The sequence below is a fragment of the Berghia stephanieae genome, chromosome 1 (assembly GCF_034508935.2).
Source record: "Berghia stephanieae isolate SIO BIC M18660-M18661 chromosome 1, UCSD_Bste_1.3, whole genome shotgun sequence".
NCBI classification, from domain to species: Eukaryota; Metazoa; Mollusca; class Gastropoda; order Nudibranchia; family Aeolidiidae; genus Berghia; species Berghia stephanieae.
Window position 1 is genome coordinate 19,805,997 of NC_088360.1, and position 24,336 is coordinate 19,830,332.

A 24,336-nucleotide genomic window follows, 5' to 3' on the forward strand; every position below is an offset into this window, starting at 1 on the left:
GTGCCAAAATGATAATATCGCACAAGAACACAGATGCTCACATCTACTTTTAATACATATTAATTGTAGTCCATGCAATGCTGATGATGGGTTTTTAATATCAAATTTTATATTCAAGTGCTCCATAATTTACAAGCACTTAAAATTGTTAGATTTACATCTTATGGTATTTTTATAAGAAACAACAAGGTATTACCCGCAATAACATCAAATTTGGACTGAAGTTTAGAGAAATAATAATTGATTTTTCAATGAAAACAATAAAATGAAAGAGGCTGGCATTGTTTTCCCGGATATCTCAACGTGTATTATGATATAAGACCATAAATATCCATAATTGCGCCCATTGGACACAGCATTGCCTGATATCAATTGACCTCCACTGACCTCAGACAGGTAGTTAACAGGGAAGATTAATGGACCCTGGAGAGTTCCATCCACTGATAATCTTCTTTTGCTGTGGTTCCATGTGCACGAGTGCTGAATTCACACAGTGTAGTAAACATGCATTCTGATTGGTTGGAACAAAGCGATCTCATTGGAAGGGGGGGGGGGGAGTGTTTTTTATTGTTTAAGTTTTAAGAGTACGAGATGACGATGGTTAGGTGTCAAGCATCAGTTTTAACTGCAGTTTGTTGCTATAACGATGTCGCTAAACAGGGGTTTTACTGAAATGTATGTTGCTATTTGGGGGTTTTTATTACTAATTATATATAGCATAAAATTTGGGACCAGAGGTCAATGTCGCTATCCAGGGGTTGTTGTTATTCAGGGATGTCGTTATCCAGAGGTTGCACTGTACATTAATCACTTTTATTAGACAGGTATCTGTTTGCTGAAAAGTTTTACTAAAATTAGAGTGGAAAAGGTAAAAACTGATAGTATAATGTGCACACTCAGACTAACACATGCATAATATAAAGACTCTGGATTGGAATTTGCAGGGAAGGAAGACAAGAAGGGCATCATGAGGTTTTTGGAAAATGCATATGCAGGGAGGAGGAAAGCCATAAAATAGCAAAAGAGTCTGACCTTGAATGCGGGCAAGATGAAGGGGTTTTATCAGTGGACTATACCGTGACCAAGGGGGGAAAGACGATGATGATGATGATTATAAAACTAAGAATGATTGTTATTTATGATGAAACTAGTGTTCCTGTTTATGACATTAAACTTTCATGGGAAAATATCAATTTCTCTAATTTTTTAAATAGGAGCCAAATTCAGGAAATACGTAGGGCACAGTGCCCATGTAACCAATGTCAGATTCTCCAGTGACAAACATCGAATCATTTCAACTGGAGGAGAGGATCATGCTGTGTTTCAGTGGCGTTTCTTGCCAAAGGGAGTAGGGGATGATGACTTACCTGATCCTCATAATGGTAAGTTGATATAGATAAACATGACGTGACAGATAGTCACGTTTAATGCCTGTGTATTTTTTAATTAAACTTAAGCTTGGTGGATGGCAAAATAGCTAATTTGAGAAAGCATTGCATAGTGATTTATGGACAAGTTTGACCAATCTTTAAATTCTCTCTTTTTTTTAAATCTTTAAATTTTTTATTTTTTTTAAATGAGCTTTATATAGCGCAATATCCACTAAATGTGCTCAAAGCGTTTTACTAGGGGTCCCTGGTCAACAGCAACATTTAACATGTAGGACGGGACATGATGCCTGTTAGGCGATAATACACTTTTTTGGACAAAGACAACGCTGTTAACGGCCAGGTACTCATTTTACACCTGAGTATGGTGAGAGAATGTGAGTAAAGAGCCTTTTCCAAGGACTCAACTATGCACCGAGCACGAGGCTCGAACCCAGGACCTTCCAATCCGAAAGCGAGTGTCATACCACGAGACCAAATAGCCGAGATAATGTGTCTTGCTTGGACAACATGCAAGATTCTTGTTAATATTTGGTGATTTTCTTTTCTTTAAACTTCATATGTAATATGCAACATAATTTCATGGTGCAATGCAATTATTTTTTAAAGAATTTTAAACAAAACATTAGATTTCACCATCAAACTATTTTTATTTGGTTTCAATCGAATTTTAATTTCTTTTCTGATTTTTTTTAAATCATTAAACTCAGCTTTAAAAAAACAAAAAGAGGTATCCACTTTGTATGCTATCACTTAATCTCATCCTACCGCCTTTTGAATCAAAGACATACATTAAGGTATTATTTAAAAATTAATTATTTTCAATCTCAGCCTTTTAAATCAAAGACATACATTAAGGTATTATTTAAAAATTAATTATTTTCAATCTCAGCCTTTTAAATCAAAGACATACATTAAGGTATTATTTAAAAATTAATTATTTTCAATCTCAGCCTATGTGGATTCTGACAGTGAGGAAAGTGACTCGGATTTGTCAGATGTGGGATCTGTTGATTCTGACGTGGAAAGGGAAAAGCAAGTGAAGTACAAGCGATCCCTGTACAAAGAGGATCTAGTGAACCAGAAGAAAGTCCGCAAAGCTTCCATGACTCCTGGATCTAAGAGGAACACTGGACCTACTGATAGTTTGCAGTTAGTCTGTGTTCATGGGTATGATATACTGTTTGTTTAGTCAACACAAAGAAATAATATTGAAGTTTTAAACCATTAAGGGTGGGGGTAGACTAATTTGATTCATTTTTTGGTAACAGTGTGAGATAAAAGGTTTAGAGATTTCACTTGATTTTTTAAAGTCAGATACATATATGCTTAAAATATTTGAAATGCTAGAGTTTTCAATAACAGAAATACATTTTCCATAGATATAATGCAGTTAGTTAAGGAGTGATAAATTACACATATTACGGAGGAAATAGTAGTTTTGAATATCACAGTAAAAAGTTTTGAAAAAGTAAATGTTTCTTGATCCTTTGACCAGCTACCCTGTAACACTCTCAATTTGGGTTAGAAAAGACATTTTGTCAGATGTGCGTCAGCAAGAAAGACGAAACTATCTTATGAAGACAACATAATGACCCATACTTGCCGTACACAATACATATTACAGTTATAAGTCATTTAACTCTGAAAGTGAAAGCACTACCTTTGAATAAAGTTTGTATATTGCTTTAATTTTTATAAAATTATTTCTCAGTTCAAAGATGCAATGGAATCATTATAAGTTTAATATTACTGAGCATGGCTCAGCGGTATTGTCTTTGCTTCATACCCGAAAGGTACCAAGTTCGAATACCCGCTACATTGTGTGGCCTTGAGCAAGTCCCCTCGCCCTAGCTCAGTTTGTGGTGCTGCACTGCGGCTGACACCTGGGTCTCACCTTAGAGTAGACCCTAGAGACAAATTTCCCCTATGGGATGAATAAAGGGATTATTTTTTTTAATTTATTTTATTCAAATTTAACACTCAACCTATGAAAAGGTAGCCAGAGAGTATACCTATTAGAGTTATTCGCTCTATAATGATAACATCGTAATATTGTTTGATTTTTTTATGTCACGTCACATATATTGGAATTCAAAAGATTTTTCTAAATTACAGATATCGAGGATATGACTGCCGAAACAACTTGTTCTACTCTCAGAGTGGTGAGGTGGTCTATCATGTTGCTGCCACTGGGGTGGTCTACAACCGCGAAAAGAACAAGCAGAGGTTTTACACTGAGCACACTGATGACATTCTGTGTTTATGTATTCACCCCATTAAGGACATTGTAGCAACTGGCCAGGTAATTAAAAATTTTGGTACCAAGATGTTATTTCAACCATCTCAGATAAAATGGACCTCGTCACGATGAGACGTCAATCATTTTCCTCCTTTTTCATTTTTGTCTGTTGGCATCACTGATCTTTACTTTAAAGTGATATTTTTGTACAATGAGAGGAACTATTGCTGTGTATTGCGGAGTGTTATTACAAGCCATGTCATATGGGTTTGATCTCCATTAACAATTTGCAAACTGGAAACATATTGGTCAATATTTTTACTTGTAAATTTAGTTCAAAGTAGCCCAATGGGATATAAGATAAAGGATTGAGTGTGGTAAACCGATGGAAAACACCTTTAATGTTATATGCTTTATTTAATGTTTCTTTGCGTCAAGCTTTTTCTCAAGACCGCTTTGCACTTTTTAGTCATGTTTTCATATATAAACTTTATGTGCTGCTCTTTAAATAACCTTGTTTAAAGTGGCAAAAAAAACAAGCATCATGTTATGTAATATTTTGATACCGTATTCTTGTCTATTTTTTTTTCACCCTCTTTCCATACTGCCAGGTGGGAAGAGAGCCTTCTATTAATGTGTGGGACCTTGAAACTCTGAAGACCGGCTCTGTGTTGAAGGGGGGCCATGAAAGGGGAGTCTGTGCTGTTGATTTTTCAGGTAAAACACATATGATGGTTTTGTCAAGTTCTTATTTTTTACACTCAAATTATGACATACCAAATATATTTTAACAAAGGATGCAGGCAATGGATGGTCAATACTATGTTATATCCAAAAAGTTTCAAATAGTTCGTGACTTGAGTTCGCAAGCCTCTTGTATAGCCGGCATTGATTATGCACAGTTCATCCTTTCGATAGTCTTGATAGCGGTTCATTTGGCTACGGGGAATTGTATGAGATGCTTTTTAGGGCAGCTAAAGTTTGTGTTCTGCCTGAAGAAGCTTTTTTCAAATAAATGATTGTAACAATTATCTGCTAGGTGTGAAAAATGTGTTTTGAAGAAAAATTAATATTAATATTCTGAAACTTGATGATAGTTTTTGTTATTATTTATTGTCATGCCGTATTTTTTGTATATTTGTTTAAGCTGATGGTAAAAAGTTGGCATCCGTTGGATTGGACGATAATCATTCTATTGTTGTTTGGGATTGGAAGAAGGGAGAAAAATTGGCCACCACAAGGTATGTTTCTTATCCCCTTTTTCCATGTTGTGGATTTTTTTTACAATTCTGTTGCTGAAGTCTGATGGGGAAATTTTGAAGTTCTTTTGATTTTTTCCAAATAAAGTTGACGATATCATTGCCAAAATATATTTGATTCATAAATACTAAATCCGATTCTTTTAACCCTTTCCTTTTTTCTGTTTCAGAGGTCACAAAGACAAGATTTTTGTTATAAAGTGGAATCCATTCGACAGTACAAAACTGGTGACTGTCGGTGTGAAGCACATCAAGTTTTGGACTCAAACAGGTCATTTATAACGTCGTATTTTTTTTGTCTAAGGAACGTCATAGTCAATATTTTAACTATACATTACAATAGAAGTCACTTTGTTAAGTTACAGTTTTGAAAACGTATTTGACTTTGATCTTTTTAGCTATTTTTTATTCATTACTTTACTTAGGCAAATGACCCTTCATTTTAGTGCTTCGATTAATCTGCCTGTGAGCGGGTGGTTGGATGGGAGCATCACCCTTGAATCATATACCTATGATGTTCGCATGGGTGTACGATCCGATAGTGATGTCGTTTCTTCTTCTCTTTACTAGCCTATCCTGCTTCTTTGGTTTGTGATTGTATTTTTGACAGGGGATATTTTATTTCCTGTAAATCCTCTGCCTGTTTGTTCTTGGTTATTTATAATTTAGCTTATGATATCTTTAGGTTATGATTTTGATTGACATTTGTACTATTTTTGTTAGATTGCTTGTTTTTTTGTTTCAGCGGTCTCTCATATAACCTCAATTGTGTTGGAAGAGACCTAAAGCAACAAACCAATAGCCTTACATGTGACAGGCAGATTTTGTTTTCTAAAATGGAGCTTCGGAATTGGAAATTTCTCTAATTTAGAAACCTGGCAGATTAGGATAAAATTCCAGGAACATAATTTTCTCTATATAAATAAAATTAACCTCTCTAATTAGGACAAGGTCCCCGGCCAATCTAGACATATTTGTCTGAATCCGGCGTGTATATTACAATTTTATTGTAACATTCTTCAATGTTCCACGACAAAGCGACATTTAATCAATATAAACGAATTAGTAGCTCTTGGTTTATGTTGTTACCACACTGCCTGTTGTGTCATTGCATAGTATGGCTACTGAACACATGAGTACCACAGGTATAAGGGTCAACAACCACCTGTGAGTTGTGTCGTTGTTTGCAATTGTATTTCCCGACATGTAAAACTTCACACATTTGCAGCCCAATTTAAAGGGAGACAGGACATTACGTTGACAGGTATCTATGCTTGTATCAACATCCCTCTCCTTATTAGGTATGAAATCAGCCTTAAGGGGCAAAGGTGATACATCAATAGTGCATTGTCCAGTTGACATTGCTTTGTATATCCAATGCTAATCCATTGGGGTTTCCCCACGTGGGTTCGAATCCCATCCTCGTCGCCAATGTTATAACGTTGAATTAATGAGAATTAAGATCTGTTGATAAACTCAGTCAACTTTATTACAACTCGATAACCTGACAGACTTCGTTAGTCATAAGTCAACATGAACACCCCACAGAAGAAGAGCTCGTCCCCCATGGAACTTGTAATAATACTATAATTAATGTGTGATACATCCATACATCAAAACTAGAAACAATGTTATTACTGTTACCAACAAATCTTTAACAGAAAATGAATTGTCCACAACTTAAACATCTGTACACAACAAGCCTTTTGTAATTGAATGATTTGATAGTACAGAGGAACATTTAGACTGAAACTCACACATTAGAAATATATTTGCTTTTGCTTTCCAAACACAGCTTCATCATTTCTACAATGCATACTTTTTTTCAATATGATACCAATAAAAAAAAAAGCTAGTGGTTTTATTAATGTGTAATAAATATTTATTTGACATACAGGTGGAGGATTCACTTCAAATCGAGGCACTGTTGGGAAAGTGGCCAAATTGTGTGACATGATGTGTGTGGCTTACGGCAAGACAGAGGAAGTCTGTTTCTCTGGCGGAAGTGATGGGCAAGTGTTTGTCTGGCAAGGTGTTACTCTACAGAAGACTGTCAAAGCACATGAGGGACCCTTGTTTGCAATGCATTCCCTTGACAAAGTATGTAATTGTAAAACAACAAAACAGTGTATTATACACCTGAATTTTCAGATTCTTAAAACATTATGCATAATGTTGTACTTTTACCATTGCCATGATTTTATATGGGTTTATAAAATTTTTAATTACATGCCAAAAATACTGTTATTGTTTTATGAAAATGACTTAAAAGTTCTTATTTTTGTCTCTTAATCTATACTAGTCAGAGTTTTTTTTTTTTTTTTTTTTCCTTTTTCTTTTGTTTTTTTTTTTTTTGTTTTTGTTTTTTCCTTTTTTCTTTTTCTTTTTTTTTTTTTTTTTTTTTTTTGTTATTTCATAACATATTTACCGTCTTTCGTATTATCAGGGTTTTGTAACTGGGGGTAAGGATGGTATTGTTGGCTTATGGGATGATCAGTTTGAGAGAAACCTGAAGACCTACGCCATCAAAAGAGCTGCCCTCACCCAGGGCTCCAATGGGATGTTGATTCATGAGTCACCCCCAGTCCGAGCTATAGTACTTTTGGGGTCGGGGCGAGGAGTTCTGGTTGAAATCTGGTATGATATTTTTAATTTTTGTTTCTTTTTTGCGGAGGGGTGGTTGTTTTGTTTGCTTTTCTTTTTTTGAGGGTTGTTTGTTGTTTTTTTTTTTTTTTTTTTTGTGGGGGGGGGTGGTTATTGTTTGTTGATTTTTTTTTTTTGTATTTTTTTTTTGGTTATTGTTTTTATTTTTATTTTTGCTTTTGTTGTTTTATTTGTTCTAGTTGTAATTTTTTGTTTTTTGCATTTTTTTTTTGGTATTGTTTTAATTTGTTTTATTTGTGGGGGAGGGGGGGGGCTGGGTTGTTTTTGTTTTGTTTTGCTTTTTATTTTTTGTTGGGGGGGGGGGGATCCATAAATAAATGATTAATTCAAATTTAATTCCTACTCGTTATCAGACGTTTGCTTAATACTGCAAAGACGTCTAAAACATAGTGTTTAAAAAGATGACTCCCATATTAAATTCCCTCAATTGTTTACACACTTTTGTTGAGAAATGTTCAACTTATTTCCTTTTTACTTTTATTCATGAAAAGGGTCATATGGAAGGGGAGGTGTGGGGTTTGGCGACACATCCTAGCAAGAATATATTTGCCACTGTCAGTGACGACAAAACACTCCGTGTTTGGGAGTACACAGATCGAAGCAAGATGATTCACTACAAGGAAATGAAACAAGTGGGCAGGTGTGTCACTTTCTCTCCTGATGGAAAAGCCTTAGCGGTCGGACAAAAAGATGGTAAAAATCCTGTTTATGTTCTAATTTGTGTTTTTTATCCCCTATGAACATGCATCATTAGCCATCATCATCATCATCATCATCATCACCATCACCATCAGCATCATCAGCATCAGCATCACCATAACCAATATTATTATTATTATTATTATTATTATTATTATTATTATTATTATTATTATTATTATTATTATTATTATTAATAATAATTATTATTATTATCATTTTTTATTATTATGATTAACATTATTATTATTATTATTATTATTATTATTATTATTATTATTATTATTATTATTATTATTATTATTATTATTATTATTATCATTTTTTAATATTTTTAATATCCAAGTTTAGTATATCCACCGTTTCTAGTTCTATATCGATTACCTTTTTATTTTCTTTTAAATGGAATTTGGGTGAAGGGGGATTTATATCATATGGAAAAGTTTTCGTTTTATCTTAACTGTTGGCAAATGATATCTCAGTGATTTTTAAATTGCAATTTATCTATCTTCCCTTCAAAGTTTAGCCTTACATAAATCGTTAATGTCCAAGTTTTGCTTATTTTGTGTGTGTGTGTGTGTTTTGTTATTGTTCTTTTGTGTTAGAAATTGGATCTTTTATGTTTTTCATTTCAGGAAGTTTTGTGGTGATCAATGCAGAGACAATGGAAGAAATGCTGACGCAACATCACAGAAAGGAAGAAATCTCTGACATTAGATTCTCCCCAGGTGAGTTGATTTTTCCAATAAAATAGCATTTGTGTTATCATGTGTGGGATGACGTAAGTGCATTTCAATTTCAAAGTGCATTTTAAGAGAAGAATAAAGTGAAACTTCAACTCTTGCTGTCATTCAAAGGAATTTGTATTATCGTGCGTGTTTGCCTTGTTTTTATTGCATATGTATATTATTTCATAATTATATTTCCTCCTCAGATCTGGGCAAGTATTTGGCTGTTGCTTCTCATGATAACTTTGTCGACATCTACAGCGTCCTTAAAGCAAAACGTGTGGGAACATGTAAAGGAGCTTCGAGCTATATTACTCATATTGACTGGAACAAAGCAGGTACAGCACTTAACGTTTTGTTCTTTATTTAGTATTTCATTTACAACTCGTATTTTGAAAGGCAATGGGGCAAAATTTTATTTTGGAAATGTAAAAATGGTCAGCGTGGCTCAGCGGTACGGTCTTTGCTTCGTACCCAAAAGGTAACAAGTTCGATCACCCGTCGCTGCGTTGTGTGGCCTTGAGCAAGTCCCCTAGCTCACTTTGCGGCGCTGCACTGCGGCTGACGCCTGGGTTATTCCAGTCATCCCTTGGAATAGACCCTAAAGACAAATTTCCCCTTGGGGGATGAATAAAGGGAATTTTATTTATTAAAGAAGCTGCTTTAATGAGCGAATAGAGATGTTGTCATTCCTTTACTCACTCACAAATACCACGGTTTCCTTCTTTGACTAGTTTGTTTTAAGTTTGGAGTAGAATATTAAGTCATTGATTAAAAAAAACAAAAAACAGTGTATATGTGTTGTCTTGTTTTGTTTTTATTTTATTGTTGTTTTGGTTTGTAGTGTAGATGGTGATAGTAGGTTTTAGTTTTATGTTTTGGGTTTGTTTTTTGTTTGTTTGGTTGGTTGTTTGTTTTTTTATTTTGTTGTTGTTGTTATAGTTGTGTTTTCTTGCGTTTTTTAAAAAATAGATTAGAATACGTTTATGATTATTTAGAATATCTGTATTGTTATTGTCTTGATCATTAAAAGCATTACACATTTTTAACTTGACTCGAGTTGGTTACTTTCATAATATATTGAATTCATTTCCAGGTAAAGTGTTGATGGTGAATACAGGTTCCAAGGAGCAGTTATTTTTTGAAGCCCCAAGAGGAAAACGAATCACTCTCCGAAATGCAGAGATTGAAAAGTTTGGCTGGGCCAGCTGGACTTGTGTTCTAGGAATCACATGTGAAGGGATCTGGCCACCAAAATGTGACGTCACAGACATAAATGCCGCTTGTCTTACCAATGGAGGCCTTTTGGCTACAGCTGATGACTTTGGTTTTGTTAAACTTTTCAACTATCCTGCCACTGTGAGTTGCGAATTTATTTTAGTCATTTGAATTGAATTTTTTAAGATGTTTTCAATGTAATGCTGTTAAAAGAAATTGAATGCTGATTTAAAATAACTGAATTTTAAATATTTTTTAAAAAGATTATAATGATTACATAGATGGAAAATTCTATATCTTAGTTACCGCTGGGATGAAACTGGAATACTTGATCATAAATATTTGACTTTAGAGTGTGGCAAGAATGTATTATTTTTCATAACATTTCAAATTACTTGAACGTTTCTTCCCATTCTTCATTCTAAAAATAAGGCTTGAATTCAATTCCTCTCATCAATACCACCCTGTCCCTAATTGAAATTATCTGGACATTATTTTTTTTTTTCTTTTTTTTTTTCAGGGTAAATTTGCTAAATTTAAAAAGTATCCGGGTCACAGTGCCCACGTGACAAATGTAAGATGGTCACATGATAGCTCCATTTTGATATCTGTTGGAGGAGCTGACACTGCTGTCATGGTTTGGAAACGAGTTGGGGCAGGAGCCAAAAATGGTTGTCATGGAGAGAGTGATGACTCAGATACTGATGATGAAGAAGAAGGTATATTTGACTTTTTGAGTATTATTTTTAGCCATAAACAGCAAATGATAAAATCATTTGTGTATGTTTTTATTTCTGAAACGTGCTCGAAATAAATGAAAATTGATGTGTAAAAATTTAAGGTTATAGAAAATAAAAACTTACTATAAATGTATGGGCAAGTAGAGAGAGAGAGAGAGAGAGAGAGAGAGAGAGAGAGAGAGAGAGAGAGAGAGAGAGAGAGAGAGAGAGAGAGAGAGAGAGAGAGAGAGAGAGAGAGAGAGAGAGAGAGAGAGAGAGAGAGAGAGAGAGAGAGAGAGCGACCATTTATTAGAGTAGAAACGGCTAAAGACTATACATACTCATAGATATTTTAAAGGCTCGAGCTCCTTTTTTTAGTTTGTGTTAAATATTGTCTAAAAGGATAGTCATTTGATCCTATTCGTGCTTTGTATCATTCATGGCTCTCAATCAAATTTTGCATATTTTTTATGAAGAAAGAATTGTAATTGATAATATATAATCTCTGTATAGCATTTGTATCGCGGATAACTATGACTATTTCATTCTCTTATTAATTTTCCATGTGAATAAAAAGGATTATATCTCTTTGAATGGTATCTGATACAAAGAGGAATGGTTTGGTTTATTTTTGTGGGGATTTTCTTATTACATTCCCTTATATTATTTATGCTTGTCCTTTTCCTCAGGTTACGATAGTGATGTAGAAAGGGAAAAGAACATTGACTACACCACAAAGATTTATGTCAACCCACTCATGGAAAAGGAAGGCGTACATCCGCATTTGCAAGACAAGAAGGAATCTTTGAAGTAAGTTTTGTTATTTTCACCTTTTCTATCTTTTTTTAATTAAATCATGATTTTTGGCTTCCTTTCATTTCTGGGTGATTGATAGTTTAACTCTCCTGTGTTTATTTGGATAGGCATCACACATATGTTTTATTTTCATTCATGTTGAACTTGAAAGAGTTGAAAATTACAGAGACAAACGACTTTTCAAATAATCTTATATTCTATATATCATGAAACAAATACATTGAATTAAACAAGAAACATGCCACTGTTTTTTTTTTTTTTTTAAATATATTTTATTTAATATCCTTATTTCCAGACCGTCTTGTAGCAGGAATGCTCCCGAGCCCCCAAAAGTTAAAAAAGCTGATCCTCCTCCTGTTTCTGGGGGAAAGAAAAGAAAAATGACACAAGTTACGGTATGTTGATACTTATATTCATAATCTTATGGTAAAAGTTTTTTGTATATACTGAATATGATGATAAAGTGGATAGAGCCTTGTTAATAATGATACATCAAGCATCGTTATCTAATATTTTCTTCATTTTCGTAACAAGCATCCATTCACTCTGAATTATAGAAGAAAATAACAACTCAGTATGTATTCCAAAATTCCAATAATAACTCAAAATGTAATAAACAAAAATGGATATAACAGCTTCAAAACAGAACAAAATACCAAACATGGAACATTTCGGGCTCAAAACCCTTCTTCAACCAACAACAACAACAAAAAAAACCAATAAAAACATAGATGTATTACTAAAATACCAGATCGGCGACTAAATATTTTGTAGTTCCTCTTTTATGTGTTGTTTTATATTCCACTCATTTTGGCAATCTTAGATACCTAGCAAACGCGTCTTTTTATTTACATTCCAAGATTTTTCTTCAACAGAGAGGATGAACAAATTATTTAGTCGTCGATCTGTTTTTAAGTAAGGTATTTAATTTATGTTTTTATTGGGTTTTTTTGTTCTTGGCTGAAGTAGGGTTTTGAGCCCGAGACATTCGGTGTTGGGTATTTTGTTCTTTTATGAAGCTGTTATATTCATTTTTTTTTAATTTATTGCTTTTTACAGTCCACAAGTTCTAGCAGCTTCGTATTACAATAACAATTCATTATGTTTTCTAGAACTATTCTTTTACATCACAAGTTTTCAAAGAAATAAAATAAACTGAAAAGAGATGAGATTTAACAAAAAGAGTTAAATGAAAGTCACGTGTGTTACCGCAACTAGCAATCAGTTAGAAATTGACTGAATGCGCACAATTTACAATTGTGTACATTTCAATTATATATTAATTTGATAAGTGAATGATGAATTTTAAATGCATAGTAATTATTTTTGCATATTGTATAGCTGCCCTCTTTTATTTTGAATGTGCAGAACTTACAGTTGGAATTTATTCATGGCTACCGTGGTTTTGACGCTCGAAGTAATCTCTTCTATGTGAATGATGGTGCTGACATTGTCTTCCACGCAGCTGGCGCTGGCATTGTACAGAATATTGCCTCTGGTAAAAAAAAAATGACATTAGCTTCCTTTTCTCACATTAGAATACATTTGTCCAATACGCCTAAATAGGAAATGATAATATTGTGTAGATTATTGCCTCTAGTGCACACAGAATTTATCAGCAATATGTTTGAAATTTTGAATATTTAAAATCATGAGATTCTTTTGCTTATTGTGTTGTGCTTCATTTTAAATTTAGATTTTCTATTTTATTTTTCGACTTTAGGATATATTAATAATCATGATTACATTAGCATTTTCTTTTCAAATTATCTAATGGCAAATATAAAGTCTTGGTTTTATTTCCTTATACAAAAGTATTGAAGTATTTAAAAAAGAATGATATTAAAGTTTTAAATAATTAATTCTTATGCTGAACTTAGCTTGTAAAATGGAAAAGCTCTAAAGCACAATCTCCCTGTTTCCAAGGGGCGACAGTCTTTATTCTGAGCTTTAGTAATACGCTATAATTCCACTGTAAAGATATTAACAAAGCATAAATCATAGAATAAGTTTGATTCCCTTTACATAATTTTACTTAGAATATTCTTAATGTTTTCTGTCATAGGTTCTCAAAGCTTTTACACGAAGCATTCTGATGACATCATATGCCTGGATGTAAATCAGCATCCGAAGTTCAAGAACATCGTAGCAACTGGTCAAATTGGAAACAATCCTTCTGTACATGTTTGGGACTCTGTCACCAAGGACACGCTCTCCATCCTTCAGGGCGGCCACTCCAAGGGCATTTGCTCCATAGATTTCTCATGTACAGGAAAGAGTCTTGTGACTGTTGGTCTGGAGGATGAACACAATATCACGGTTTGGAGATGGCAAGATGGTAAGAAATTAACTGTGAACAATAAGAAATTAACTAAGTAAGTCCAGTAAAGAAGAATTACATGAAAAGGAAGGTTTTGGGCTTATTTCGTATTGATCCGCTAAGTTTGTTGATTAAAGGTTTTAAGCCCATGTTTCCTTCTTTTATTTTGTGCCTTAGTAAAGCTGCTTATACTTTACTTTTGTTTATACTTTTACTGTATACAGTTTAAAGTATTCATTTCGTTATGATGTAAATTATGTTAAATGTAATTTATTTCCTTATCATTCGATTAATCCATTTTCTTTAGTTTGAGTACTTCAGTTCGAATTTTGCCTTAACAAAACATGTGAACTAGAATTTGCTGTAACTTTTTTCCATTTTATGTACTTTGTAAAAAAAGAAAAGATATTGCACTATTTCTAATAACATCTATTATTTACTAAAACATAAATATTTTATCAGGAAATTGTACATAACTGCTGTTGAATTCATTGGCTTATCGTGAACAATCACATGAGCATTCTCTGAAATAAAACTGAATTGCAGTTATTTTTATTTACAAGAATTGCAAATTTGTAAAAATGGAAGAACCCATTTCTTTTTTTTTTTTAATGTTTACTGTTAGCTAGATTATTACCAATAATTGCATATCATTTTTTCGTTTTTCAGCAAACTAGAATATTTTTTTTTTGCTCCCGTTTTCACATGGGTTTTGATTTTGTGTTTTGTTTATTACAGGTTCCAAAGTAGCATCAGCTCCTGGTCATTCACAACGTATCTTCCGTGTAGAATTCCGTCCTGATTCTGACACTCAGCTGGTCAGTGTAGGTGTCAAGCATGTCAAGTTCTGGACCGTAGCTGGTGGGCAGTTAGTCGGCAAGAGGGGCATTTTGACCAACACCGAAGCTGTTGGACAGAACAAGATGCAAACCATGCTTTCTCTCGCTTTTGGAGCAGTAAGTATCAAACACATTATTTCCAGTAATTAATTTTTTTAAAATTCATGTATGAGAGTGATGCTGCATCATGTAATACCAATTTTCCAAGAAAAGATAAAAAGATTTTAATGAAGTATCTTGAATTTAAGCATCATTGAGATGTGTTTTGTTTTTAATATGGTTTTAATGTTGTTTTTGTTTTTGTTTTGTTTTGTTTGTTTTGTTTTTTTTGTTTTTTTTTTTTTTTGGGGGGGGGGGTTGTTATTTTTATTTTATTTTTGTATCTTTTTATTTTTTGGTATCAGCTATTCTTTTCCCTATTTTTTTTCATAATAATTTCTTTTGTATTTTGTTTTTATTCTATCATCTAGGAAAATCTTACGTATACTGGAGCTATGAGTGGTGATGTTTACGTATGGCATAACACAACTCTCTCTCGAGTTGTTCAGAAAGCACACTCTGGCCCTGTGTTTGCAATGTACACTACTTTGAGGGATGGCCTTATTATCACTGGTGGAAAAGACATGGCGTAAGTGATGAAATCCATTTGATAAAGCCATACAGTGCAATGGGGGGCGAAGTGGCCGAGTGGTTAAGGCATTGCACTGTGACCCAGAAGGGCCCGGTTCGAGCCCTGCTTCAGGCATTTTCGTTTTTTTCCTTGAGCAAGATTGTTAACCCCCAATTTGCTCACTTGGACAACATGGGTGATTCCTGTTGACATCAGACATCTTGTTTGATGAGTTATCTATATTCCTTCGTGGAATGCCTAGGCACGATGTCTTATGATGTCGTGGTGGAAAAGGCATAATTTTTTTTTAAATACAGTGCAATGCTGCTTAAAGATTAAAATAGCGCTAGGATCAATATAAAGTAAGACGCAAAAGATCCATTATTCAAAGTGTTACAAAGCAGCTAGAAGCTTTGCACTATAAAAGTAATAAACAAAAATGAAAAAATAGCTTTAATAAAAAAGGAACTAAATACCAAAAACGCAACGTTTCGGGCTCAAAACCCTTGCTCAGCCAACAACAAAAAACAATGAAAACATAAGTACACTACTAAACACCAGATCGACCAGGGTAAAACATTTCTCTGCCATCAATCTGGTTTTTTTAGTAATGTATTTATGTTTTCATTGTTTTTTTTTTTGTTGCTGGTGGAAGAAGGGTTTTGAGCCTGTAACATTCCGTTTGTGGTATTTTGTTCTTTTTTTTTTTTTGTGAAGCTGTTATAATCTTTTTTGTTTATTACCTTTTATGATCCATTAGAATCATAACTGAAGAAAGAAATGTTAGTTTGGGCCCCGTCATCCAAAATTTTTATATAATATATTTTTTTAAAATTCTTATCATATATCCTCAGATCTAAAGACAATGGTCCAGTCAAACTGTGGGACCAAGAGATGAAACGATGCCGGGCTTTCCCTCTTAAAGAGGGTGGTTCAAAACCTGAAGTTGTCAAGTCTGTCTGCAGAGCAAAGGTTGGTCTCATCACTTTGAATATTGAAAAATAGATATATAAGTTAACACTTTTTATAGCATTTACTAGCACCGTGCGTGAAAATAGGTTTATAATTAATTATTATTTTTATTTAAACTATTTTTATGATATCGTGTTTTTAAAAGATATTTTGATTTTAAAATGTGACGTCTCACCCCAAATTTTTTAAAAGACAGTTAAACTAGAATTGAAGAGCAGAAGAACTTCAAGGCCATGAAATAGATGTTTTACATTTTAATATTTTTACCAAATTATTCATAGGATTCGTTACTCCATCAGAATAAAGACAAACTACAATAAATGGGAGGTATGATGCTCAATTAAAGCCCATTTTTTTTTCACTGTCGCCCAGTTGAGAAAATGCTATTTGTGTTTTTGAAATGCTTACAGAGCATTTTTATTTATACGTATATACTGTTATCATTTTACAGGGTAAAATTTTGGTTGGTACCAAAGAAAACTCGGTGATCGAAATTGCAGAGAAAACAGGCAATGTCCAGGTAATTTTAGCTGGACATGGAGAAGGAGAGGTGTGGGGCTTAGACCGACATCCGACAGCCTCCAAGTTCATAACTGCAAGTTATGATGGATCTGTCAGGCTCTGGGATATTGCCACCAAGGTAAAAAAAAATGCATCAATGTTTTTTATTTCTTCTAATAAAACAAAACAGTCGGTTTTTTTGTTCTTTTAGTATTATATGTTTGATTACTATGATTTACAAAAAGTAGTTGGTGATTTATCATGCCAAAATATAGTCAAAGTGCTTTTATCAAACATGAACTCAGAATCATAGTATAATTGTCACCATACTAATATTCTGATGTGTAACTCAAGATACGTTTATTTTTCTTTATAACCACCTCCCAAATTAAAACAAAATTATAATGCATCTCTTAGTAGTGTTATTTCTTTTGTTGTTGCTGTTCATGTTATAAATGAAATAATAGATAACAAAACTAAACTCCTCATCAGTTTGTTGTTTTTTTACTTTTTGTATGTTGTATTAAATTGCCGACAAAACGGGTTTGAATTAGGTATCACAAAGAAACGTTTGAGTATTTTTCAAAATCAAGTTTTGACAATAACGTTGTTTCTATCATGATCTTTTCTCAGTCTCTAGTTGCTAAGCTGGATGTAGGAGCTGCAAGATCCGTGGCCTTCAATCCTGATGGTGAAATGATTGCTGTCGGCATGAAGACAGGAGAGTTCCTGGTATTATCTACAGCAGGGCTCAAACTCTGGGGCAGGAAGAGAGATAGAGCTGGGGCTATCAATGACATTAGGTAAGTTGTTAGAACGTTCATTTTTAATTTATTTTCAACCAGAGGATAGCAAGTGCAGAGAGACTGATTATGTCCTTTGTTTATTCGTGTTATATTATTGATAAATCAGTCGGTTGTTTTTTGTTTTTTTTTTTATGGGGGTCTTTTATTTTCCTTTGTTTTTATTATTTTGCTTTGTTTATTTTGGGGGCGAAAGGGGGGAGGTCTCCTTTGTTTTATTTGTTTGGGTATTTGTTTGTTTGTTTGTTTGTTTTTATATAGATTTTTTTTGTAAAATATTTTTTAAATTTGTTTTTTTTTTCTGGGAAGGCGGGGGGTGTTTGTTTTCTATTTTTTAAAGAATTTTGTATGTTTTCGTAATTTTGATTTTTTTTTTCTATTGTAGAAGCTCTCAAATTAGAAATTTTGTTTCCTAATAAATCCACATGTATTAAGTCTTTCACTCCTCTATAGTAATTAGTATTTAGGTTTTGCTTTGTTTTGTTTTGTTTTTTAATTATTTAAAAGGAAACATTATTGGGGGTGGGGGGGGGGGGGGTTCTCCTTTGTTTTGTTTGTTTGGGGGTTTTTTTATGTTTGTTTGTCGGTTTTAATTTTTTTTTTTTTTTAATTTTTTTTTTTTGTATAATATATATTTTTTTTTATTTTTTTGGGAAGGCGGGGGATGTTTGTTTTCTATTTTTTTAGAATGTTTGTATGTTTTCGTAATTTTTATTTTTATTTTCTATTGTAGAAGCTCTCAGATAAGAAATCTTTTTTCCTAATAAATCCATATCTATTAAGTCTTCCACTCTTCTATAGTAATTATTTCAGCTCCATATTTGAATCCACTAATTTTCTCTCTACATCATCATAAAACGCCCTTGCTAAGTTTACTGTCACGGTTATATGGGCTTTAAGATTGTTTTTAAAACGTTTATTATTATGCCCTATGGTCATCACTGATAAGGGTTTTATCATCTACTGATTTAACGTTATGGGCAACAATATCGTTTTTTATTCTTTTGTCCAGTAATGGAAAAACATCTGCTTATGTCGTTGCCTTGCAATTGTAATGTATTTTTTACTACCTACTAAAAATTACACTCAGGCACATTTAACATCTTTTACACACGTTTTACTCCCCAAACTGGTACACATAATCACACACACACACACACACACACACACAAACACACACACACACACACACAAACACACATGAACAACCTCATGATACCAACTACAGCCTTATGTATTGATTCACATTGGCACACACACACACACACACACACACACAAACACACACACGCACACACACAAAGAGAAAGAGAGAGAGAGAGAGAGAGAGAGAGAGAGAGAGAGAGAGAGAGGGAGGGAGGGAGAGAATAGGGTGAGGAGGAAAACTAGTGAAAGAGAATATGAGAGAGGGGGAGAAAAGAAAGAGAGAGAGAGAGCGAGGAGATAATCACACACAGTGATAATTAGATAGAGAAAGCGGGAGAGACATATTGAGAGAAAGAGACAGACAGGAGGAGGAGGAGGAATATAGCAAATTTCCACAGACTTACCATTCTCAGTGCGCTTCATAATGCTTCATTTATTTCTCAGCAGACCTTATGCAACCAATCTCATTTTATGTAGAACACGTCGCCTGATATGTGTACTTTTACACTAGCACAATAACAATATCTCAATGTCCATAGCCAGGTATTCATTCATACCCTAGTCGAGTGGGGTCCTTGTGTAAAGTGTCTTGTCCATGGACACAATGATAAAAATGTTCTTTTTCACCCAACTCGAATTGTAATTCCTTTAGCATTTTATCATTGTTTGCCTTGCTTTATTATTGATTTTACTTATTTGATTTGTTGATGGCAATATTATATTCTTGTATGAGTTATATTGGCAATTGCCTAAAAATAAACGTTTGAATCTTGAATCTTTAATTTCTCTTTTGTTTCAGGTTTAGTCCCAATGGAAAACTCTTGGCAGTTGGAACAGAGGACAGTTATGTAGACTTTTATGATCTCACACAGGGACCCAGCTTGAATCGTGCTGGGTTTTGTAAAGGAATCTCAGGCTTTGTCCAGAACTTAGATTTTTCTGCCGATGGTGCCTTTATCAGGGTACGTGGTGGGGTTTCAATTAATTAGGATACAGTAGTTGCCTTGTCATTGTGATGTTTTGCAAAAAATAAGCAGGGTGAATACAAATTAAAAGTGTCAATGTTATGAGGATTGATTTGTAAGAAAGAGTATTCTGAAGTATATTACTTTATAATAAGAAAGAGATCTAGCAACTAAAATCATTTAAGTACTTTTCAGTACCGTATGATTAAGGGAGTAGGAAATTATGCAGCTGATCCTGGGGTTAACGATGATAATGACAATGTTGATGATGATGATAATGATGAAGATGACAAATGATCATTTATGCACCTTTCAGTACCGTATTATTAAGGGAGTAGGAAATTATGCAGCCGATCCAGGGGTTAACGATGATAATGACAATGTTGGTGATGATGATGATGAAGATGACAAATGATCATTTACGCACCTTTCAGTACCGTGTTATTAAGGGAGTAGGAAATTATGCAGTCGATTCTGGGGTTAACGATGATAATGACAATGTTGATGATGAGGATGATGATAATGATGAAGATGACACATGTTTTCACTGTTAATACAGAAAGACCGTTGTTGATAGTTTTCTATTGCTTTACTTTTTTATTTTTCCAGGTGTGCACGGGTGCTTATGAGAATCAGGTATATAAAGTACCAGCTGGCAGTTTGGTCAATGATGAAAATATTACCAGTAAAATTACTTGGTCTACTTGGTCGAGGTAAGATGATTGTCTAAATATATATATGGTAATTCTCTTTCAAAATATTGATATTCTGTATGCTAGTACCATCTACCAATCCTTGTGTTTCGAATGTTTCTTTCTCTCTTTTTTTTTTTTTTTTTTTTTTTTTGGTTTATATTATTCTCGTTTTAATGAAAGCTGAAAATCACCAAAATCAAAAAAAAAACAAAAAAAAAAACAAGGGACAGAAGTAAGAAAGAAATTGGTTGTTTAATGTATCCTACATCTTAACATTACGCGACTGTACTCGTTAAAACTCAAATCAGTACTATATGAATGTATTTTCAGATCAAAACTGGTATTTGAATAGAGAGAGAGAGAGACGTGGGAGAAGTGCAATTACATATTTAAAATGTTATTATCTATTTTGAATGTCTTCATCATTTCTGATATAAATTTGTTAATATCATTCATGGAATTCAACATAGGAAATATAATGCATAAAATATTATTGTATTTACAATTACTCTTTTTTTTTTACATTTTGTTCTCAGCGTGGTTGGAAAAGATGTTCTAGGAATTTGGCCGGAAAGTTCTCAAAATGCTGATGTCAACTGTGCCCACCTATCCCACTTGTGTAATGCCTTGGCAACAGGAGATGATTTTGGCTTTGTTAAACTTTTCAACTTCCCTTGTCCTGAAAAATGTGTAAGTGGAATTATGGTCTTTATTTTTCGATCCATGCAGCTGGTCATGAATTTGAGTGAAAAGAGAATCCCGTCGTATCAATTTGTTTTGTTTGCATTTATACTATATCAGTTCTGTTATTTATGGTTTTAGTTGAATAAAAATAATGGTTGTTGGTAAATTGCATGATAAAATTTTGATTTAAAATATAATACAAAATAAGTTTTGAATAAGGGAGTAGCTATGAGCGTTTAAATAACTAAGGTCTCATGTCAATAATATCATCAGCAAGTGCCAGGCCTGTTGCAGACATCGGCGATCATGTCCCTCCACAACCATATCTGTCCTCAGATCTTCTCAATTGCTCGATTCCTGTTCCTCCTCCACCAATCCATCTGTTCAGATTGTCAATGTAATCTATCCTCTGTCTCCCTCTTCTTTTCTTCCCAATAATATAGTTTGATAATTAACTTTTTTGGATGATACTTAAATGTGAAATGATATATTTACTTTCTCATTGGAACTCAGTACAGTTATTTTCACGCCAATTGTTTATTTTTTTTGTCATGAAATTAAATGTCCCTTTTGGATTTCAGGCGGAACACAAAAAATTTGTTGGCCATTCAGCGCATGTTACCAATGTGCGTTTTATGTGTGATGATCGTCATTTAGTCAGCACAGGTGGAGATGATTGTTGGTGAGTCCCTTTTTTTTCTTTCTGATCCTTTACTCCTTCATATCTATGCTAGCACTTTTAGGGGTATGAGCCTTGTAGAGGTGCTCAATTATAGCTTTTACATTTGGCATTGATTTTATATTTTTATTACCTGTTATTTGACTTATTGGTGGTGCAATTAACTTAACTATCAAGTTTATTGTTCCTTCTTTCTAGAAAATAACATGGGTCGTGATTTTTATCCCTATTAGCATTCCCACCAGTTTAATTAGGAAATTTTGTCATCAATTTGACAACTCAAGCAACGTTCATTAAATAACGAGCAATTTCATATAAGGTAAATTCCTTCCTCAGCATTAATAAAATTGATAATTATTGTTTCGACATTTTTTGTATACATGGGACGATTTTCAATTTTTAAAAGTTACCTCATGTCTACGATAAACCCAATTTTTTTTCAATCATACATAATGGGTCATAAATTTGCTTCATGCCTGAAATTATTGTTTCTCTCCTCATCTAGTGTGTTTGTGTGGAAATGTCTCTGAAAACAAGGAAATTCAAGACAAATTCAGGACAAAGATCCATTCATATGTACATATTATGAACACAATAAAATATTTTATAATGCTCTTGTTAGTTGGTGATAAATAGTTTTACATTATTTAAACTCTACATTTTTAATCCATTTGTTTAACTGTGATATAAATTACTTATCGACTATGATTAATTTTAAAGAGAAACATCACTCTGTGTACTTAAGGATGGTTGTTTAAAAGCATAATATCAAAATGTCCATCCTTTTTTTTTTACATCTCATTATGCAATATGTAGATTTACCATCTTTGTAATTTTTTATTCTTTAGGATGACTCGGCAACATTATTTTTAATGTCATGATTGTTATAAGGTATGAATGTTTCCGTATTGGAGTTATCACTCACAATAACAACATCGTGTCTTATATTTAAGCATTCCGCGTTATACTTAAACATTCTCCTAGATTATTCCAAAGTATAATTGAGCCAAATATTTTTGGATGTGTTACCATTTTGTTGATAGTCCCACTTCTTAAACTTATCATGTAGGCACGACGTTCTTGGTTTAGAGATTATTTTTGTATCATTTGTTGTAAAGCAAAATTGTTGTGAGTCTTTTTAAACATTGTACCATTGAATCATTTTCTATTATTTCTTTATCATTTTGGCTCTTTCTGTGCTTTTTTATAATCTTACGCACTGCCAGTTTATAATTTGCCAAGATTTATTATTTCATTCTTTGAAGCAATTTGCTTTATTGTAGAGGTTATATTTCGTGTTAATTATTTTCTTTTTATTGTTTTGTTTATGAATAAAATTTTTATTTGGCTTTTGAGTTATTTTTAGTTTATTATAAATGCTACTTTATAATCACGAGCAATTCCACAAATCCATTTTGTTTTTAATCATGTGAAGAGTGAAGTTTAAGGATTGTTCAAAATTATATATTTATGTTGTTTTATTGTACTATTAGATTTATGGGGCCTTCAAAAAGCAAAATTTCACTTTATAATGCCCATATATACCTTACTTACATATGATAGTATCTCTTTATTTTTATAAAATTACAGAAACCTGCGTGCACATAAATGAGCAATGTAAACAGTCGTGTGATAAAGAAAGTGACCTCGGTACAGGTGTTTAAGATTTCTAACCTGTCCTTATATTTATATGAGAAGTTTGTTTAATGAAACCCATTGTGACTATTTTGTACCCAAGGTCAGTAAGATAAACTATTCTCTTAATGTATTTAAGAGATGAAATACACTTCAAACTAAATTACAACAGAGTGTCATGAACAATGAGAATGAGTGTATATGAAACGTGCTGTTGAGGTAGTTAAGCATTTTCCTTTTGGGTAGTTATAAATCACTCTCGGTTTTAACGCAAGTTGTAGGGAATTCTGATAATACAATATGGGATATTTTTACTAAATTTTTTTCTAAATATAGAATAAATAATTCAAACCTTTTTATGTGATGGTGTTATTTGTTGGTTTGTTTTGTTTTTGTTTATTTTGTTTTTTTTAAACTGAATTTCTTTACACTGCGGCTGACAAGACTGGAAATAAAATAAACATACTTATCATACTTTAGGGACTTCACTATTCTACATAATGTTCCTACAGTTTGTTGTGCAGAACCCCATTTCCATTTCCTATTGTGGTGCGGCTATGTGGTCGAGTGGTATGACACTCGCTTTTGGATTGAAAAGTCGCGCTCAGCGCATAGTTGAGTCCTTGGAAAAGGCTCTTTACTCACATTCTCTCACCGCACTCAGGTGTAAAATGAGTACCTGGCCGTTAACAGCGTTGTCTTTGTCCGAAAAATTGTAATATCGCCTAACAGGCGTCGTGTCCCGTCTTACATG

General features: G+C 33.3%; 1 protein-coding gene across 1 annotated transcript in view; it reads left to right on the plus strand.

Annotated features, from left to right (window-relative positions):
- The window catches only part of LOC144970032 (echinoderm microtubule-associated protein-like 6), a 36,049-nt gene extending 12,108 nt beyond the window's left edge, over positions 1 to 23,941 (plus strand). The window contains exons 10-36 of the mRNA XM_078909218.1: positions 1,215 to 1,382; positions 2,342 to 2,558; positions 3,507 to 3,693; positions 4,242 to 4,347; positions 4,778 to 4,871; positions 5,060 to 5,160; positions 6,787 to 6,989; positions 7,336 to 7,521; positions 7,997 to 8,246; positions 8,888 to 8,980; positions 9,187 to 9,318; positions 10,077 to 10,339; positions 10,719 to 10,917; positions 11,607 to 11,727; positions 12,029 to 12,128; positions 13,102 to 13,231; positions 13,799 to 14,071; positions 14,792 to 15,009; positions 15,363 to 15,520; positions 16,357 to 16,474; positions 16,926 to 17,114; positions 17,609 to 17,778; positions 19,724 to 19,886; positions 20,499 to 20,602; positions 21,121 to 21,274; positions 21,850 to 21,950; positions 22,453 to 23,941. Of these exons, the coding sequence (XP_078765344.1) occupies positions 1,215 to 1,382; positions 2,342 to 2,558; positions 3,507 to 3,693; positions 4,242 to 4,347; positions 4,778 to 4,871; positions 5,060 to 5,160; positions 6,787 to 6,989; positions 7,336 to 7,521; positions 7,997 to 8,246; positions 8,888 to 8,980; positions 9,187 to 9,318; positions 10,077 to 10,339; positions 10,719 to 10,917; positions 11,607 to 11,727; positions 12,029 to 12,128; positions 13,102 to 13,231; positions 13,799 to 14,071; positions 14,792 to 15,009; positions 15,363 to 15,520; positions 16,357 to 16,474; positions 16,926 to 17,114; positions 17,609 to 17,778; positions 19,724 to 19,886; positions 20,499 to 20,602; positions 21,121 to 21,274; positions 21,850 to 21,950; positions 22,453 to 22,477 (4,223 nt within the window). The 3' untranslated portion in view covers positions 22,478 to 23,941. The remainder of the gene's footprint in view (positions 1 to 1,214; positions 1,383 to 2,341; positions 2,559 to 3,506; positions 3,694 to 4,241; positions 4,348 to 4,777; positions 4,872 to 5,059; positions 5,161 to 6,786; positions 6,990 to 7,335; positions 7,522 to 7,996; positions 8,247 to 8,887; positions 8,981 to 9,186; positions 9,319 to 10,076; positions 10,340 to 10,718; positions 10,918 to 11,606; positions 11,728 to 12,028; positions 12,129 to 13,101; positions 13,232 to 13,798; positions 14,072 to 14,791; positions 15,010 to 15,362; positions 15,521 to 16,356; positions 16,475 to 16,925; positions 17,115 to 17,608; positions 17,779 to 19,723; positions 19,887 to 20,498; positions 20,603 to 21,120; positions 21,275 to 21,849; positions 21,951 to 22,452) is intronic.
- The last annotated feature ends 395 nt before the right edge of the window (positions 23,942 to 24,336 follow it).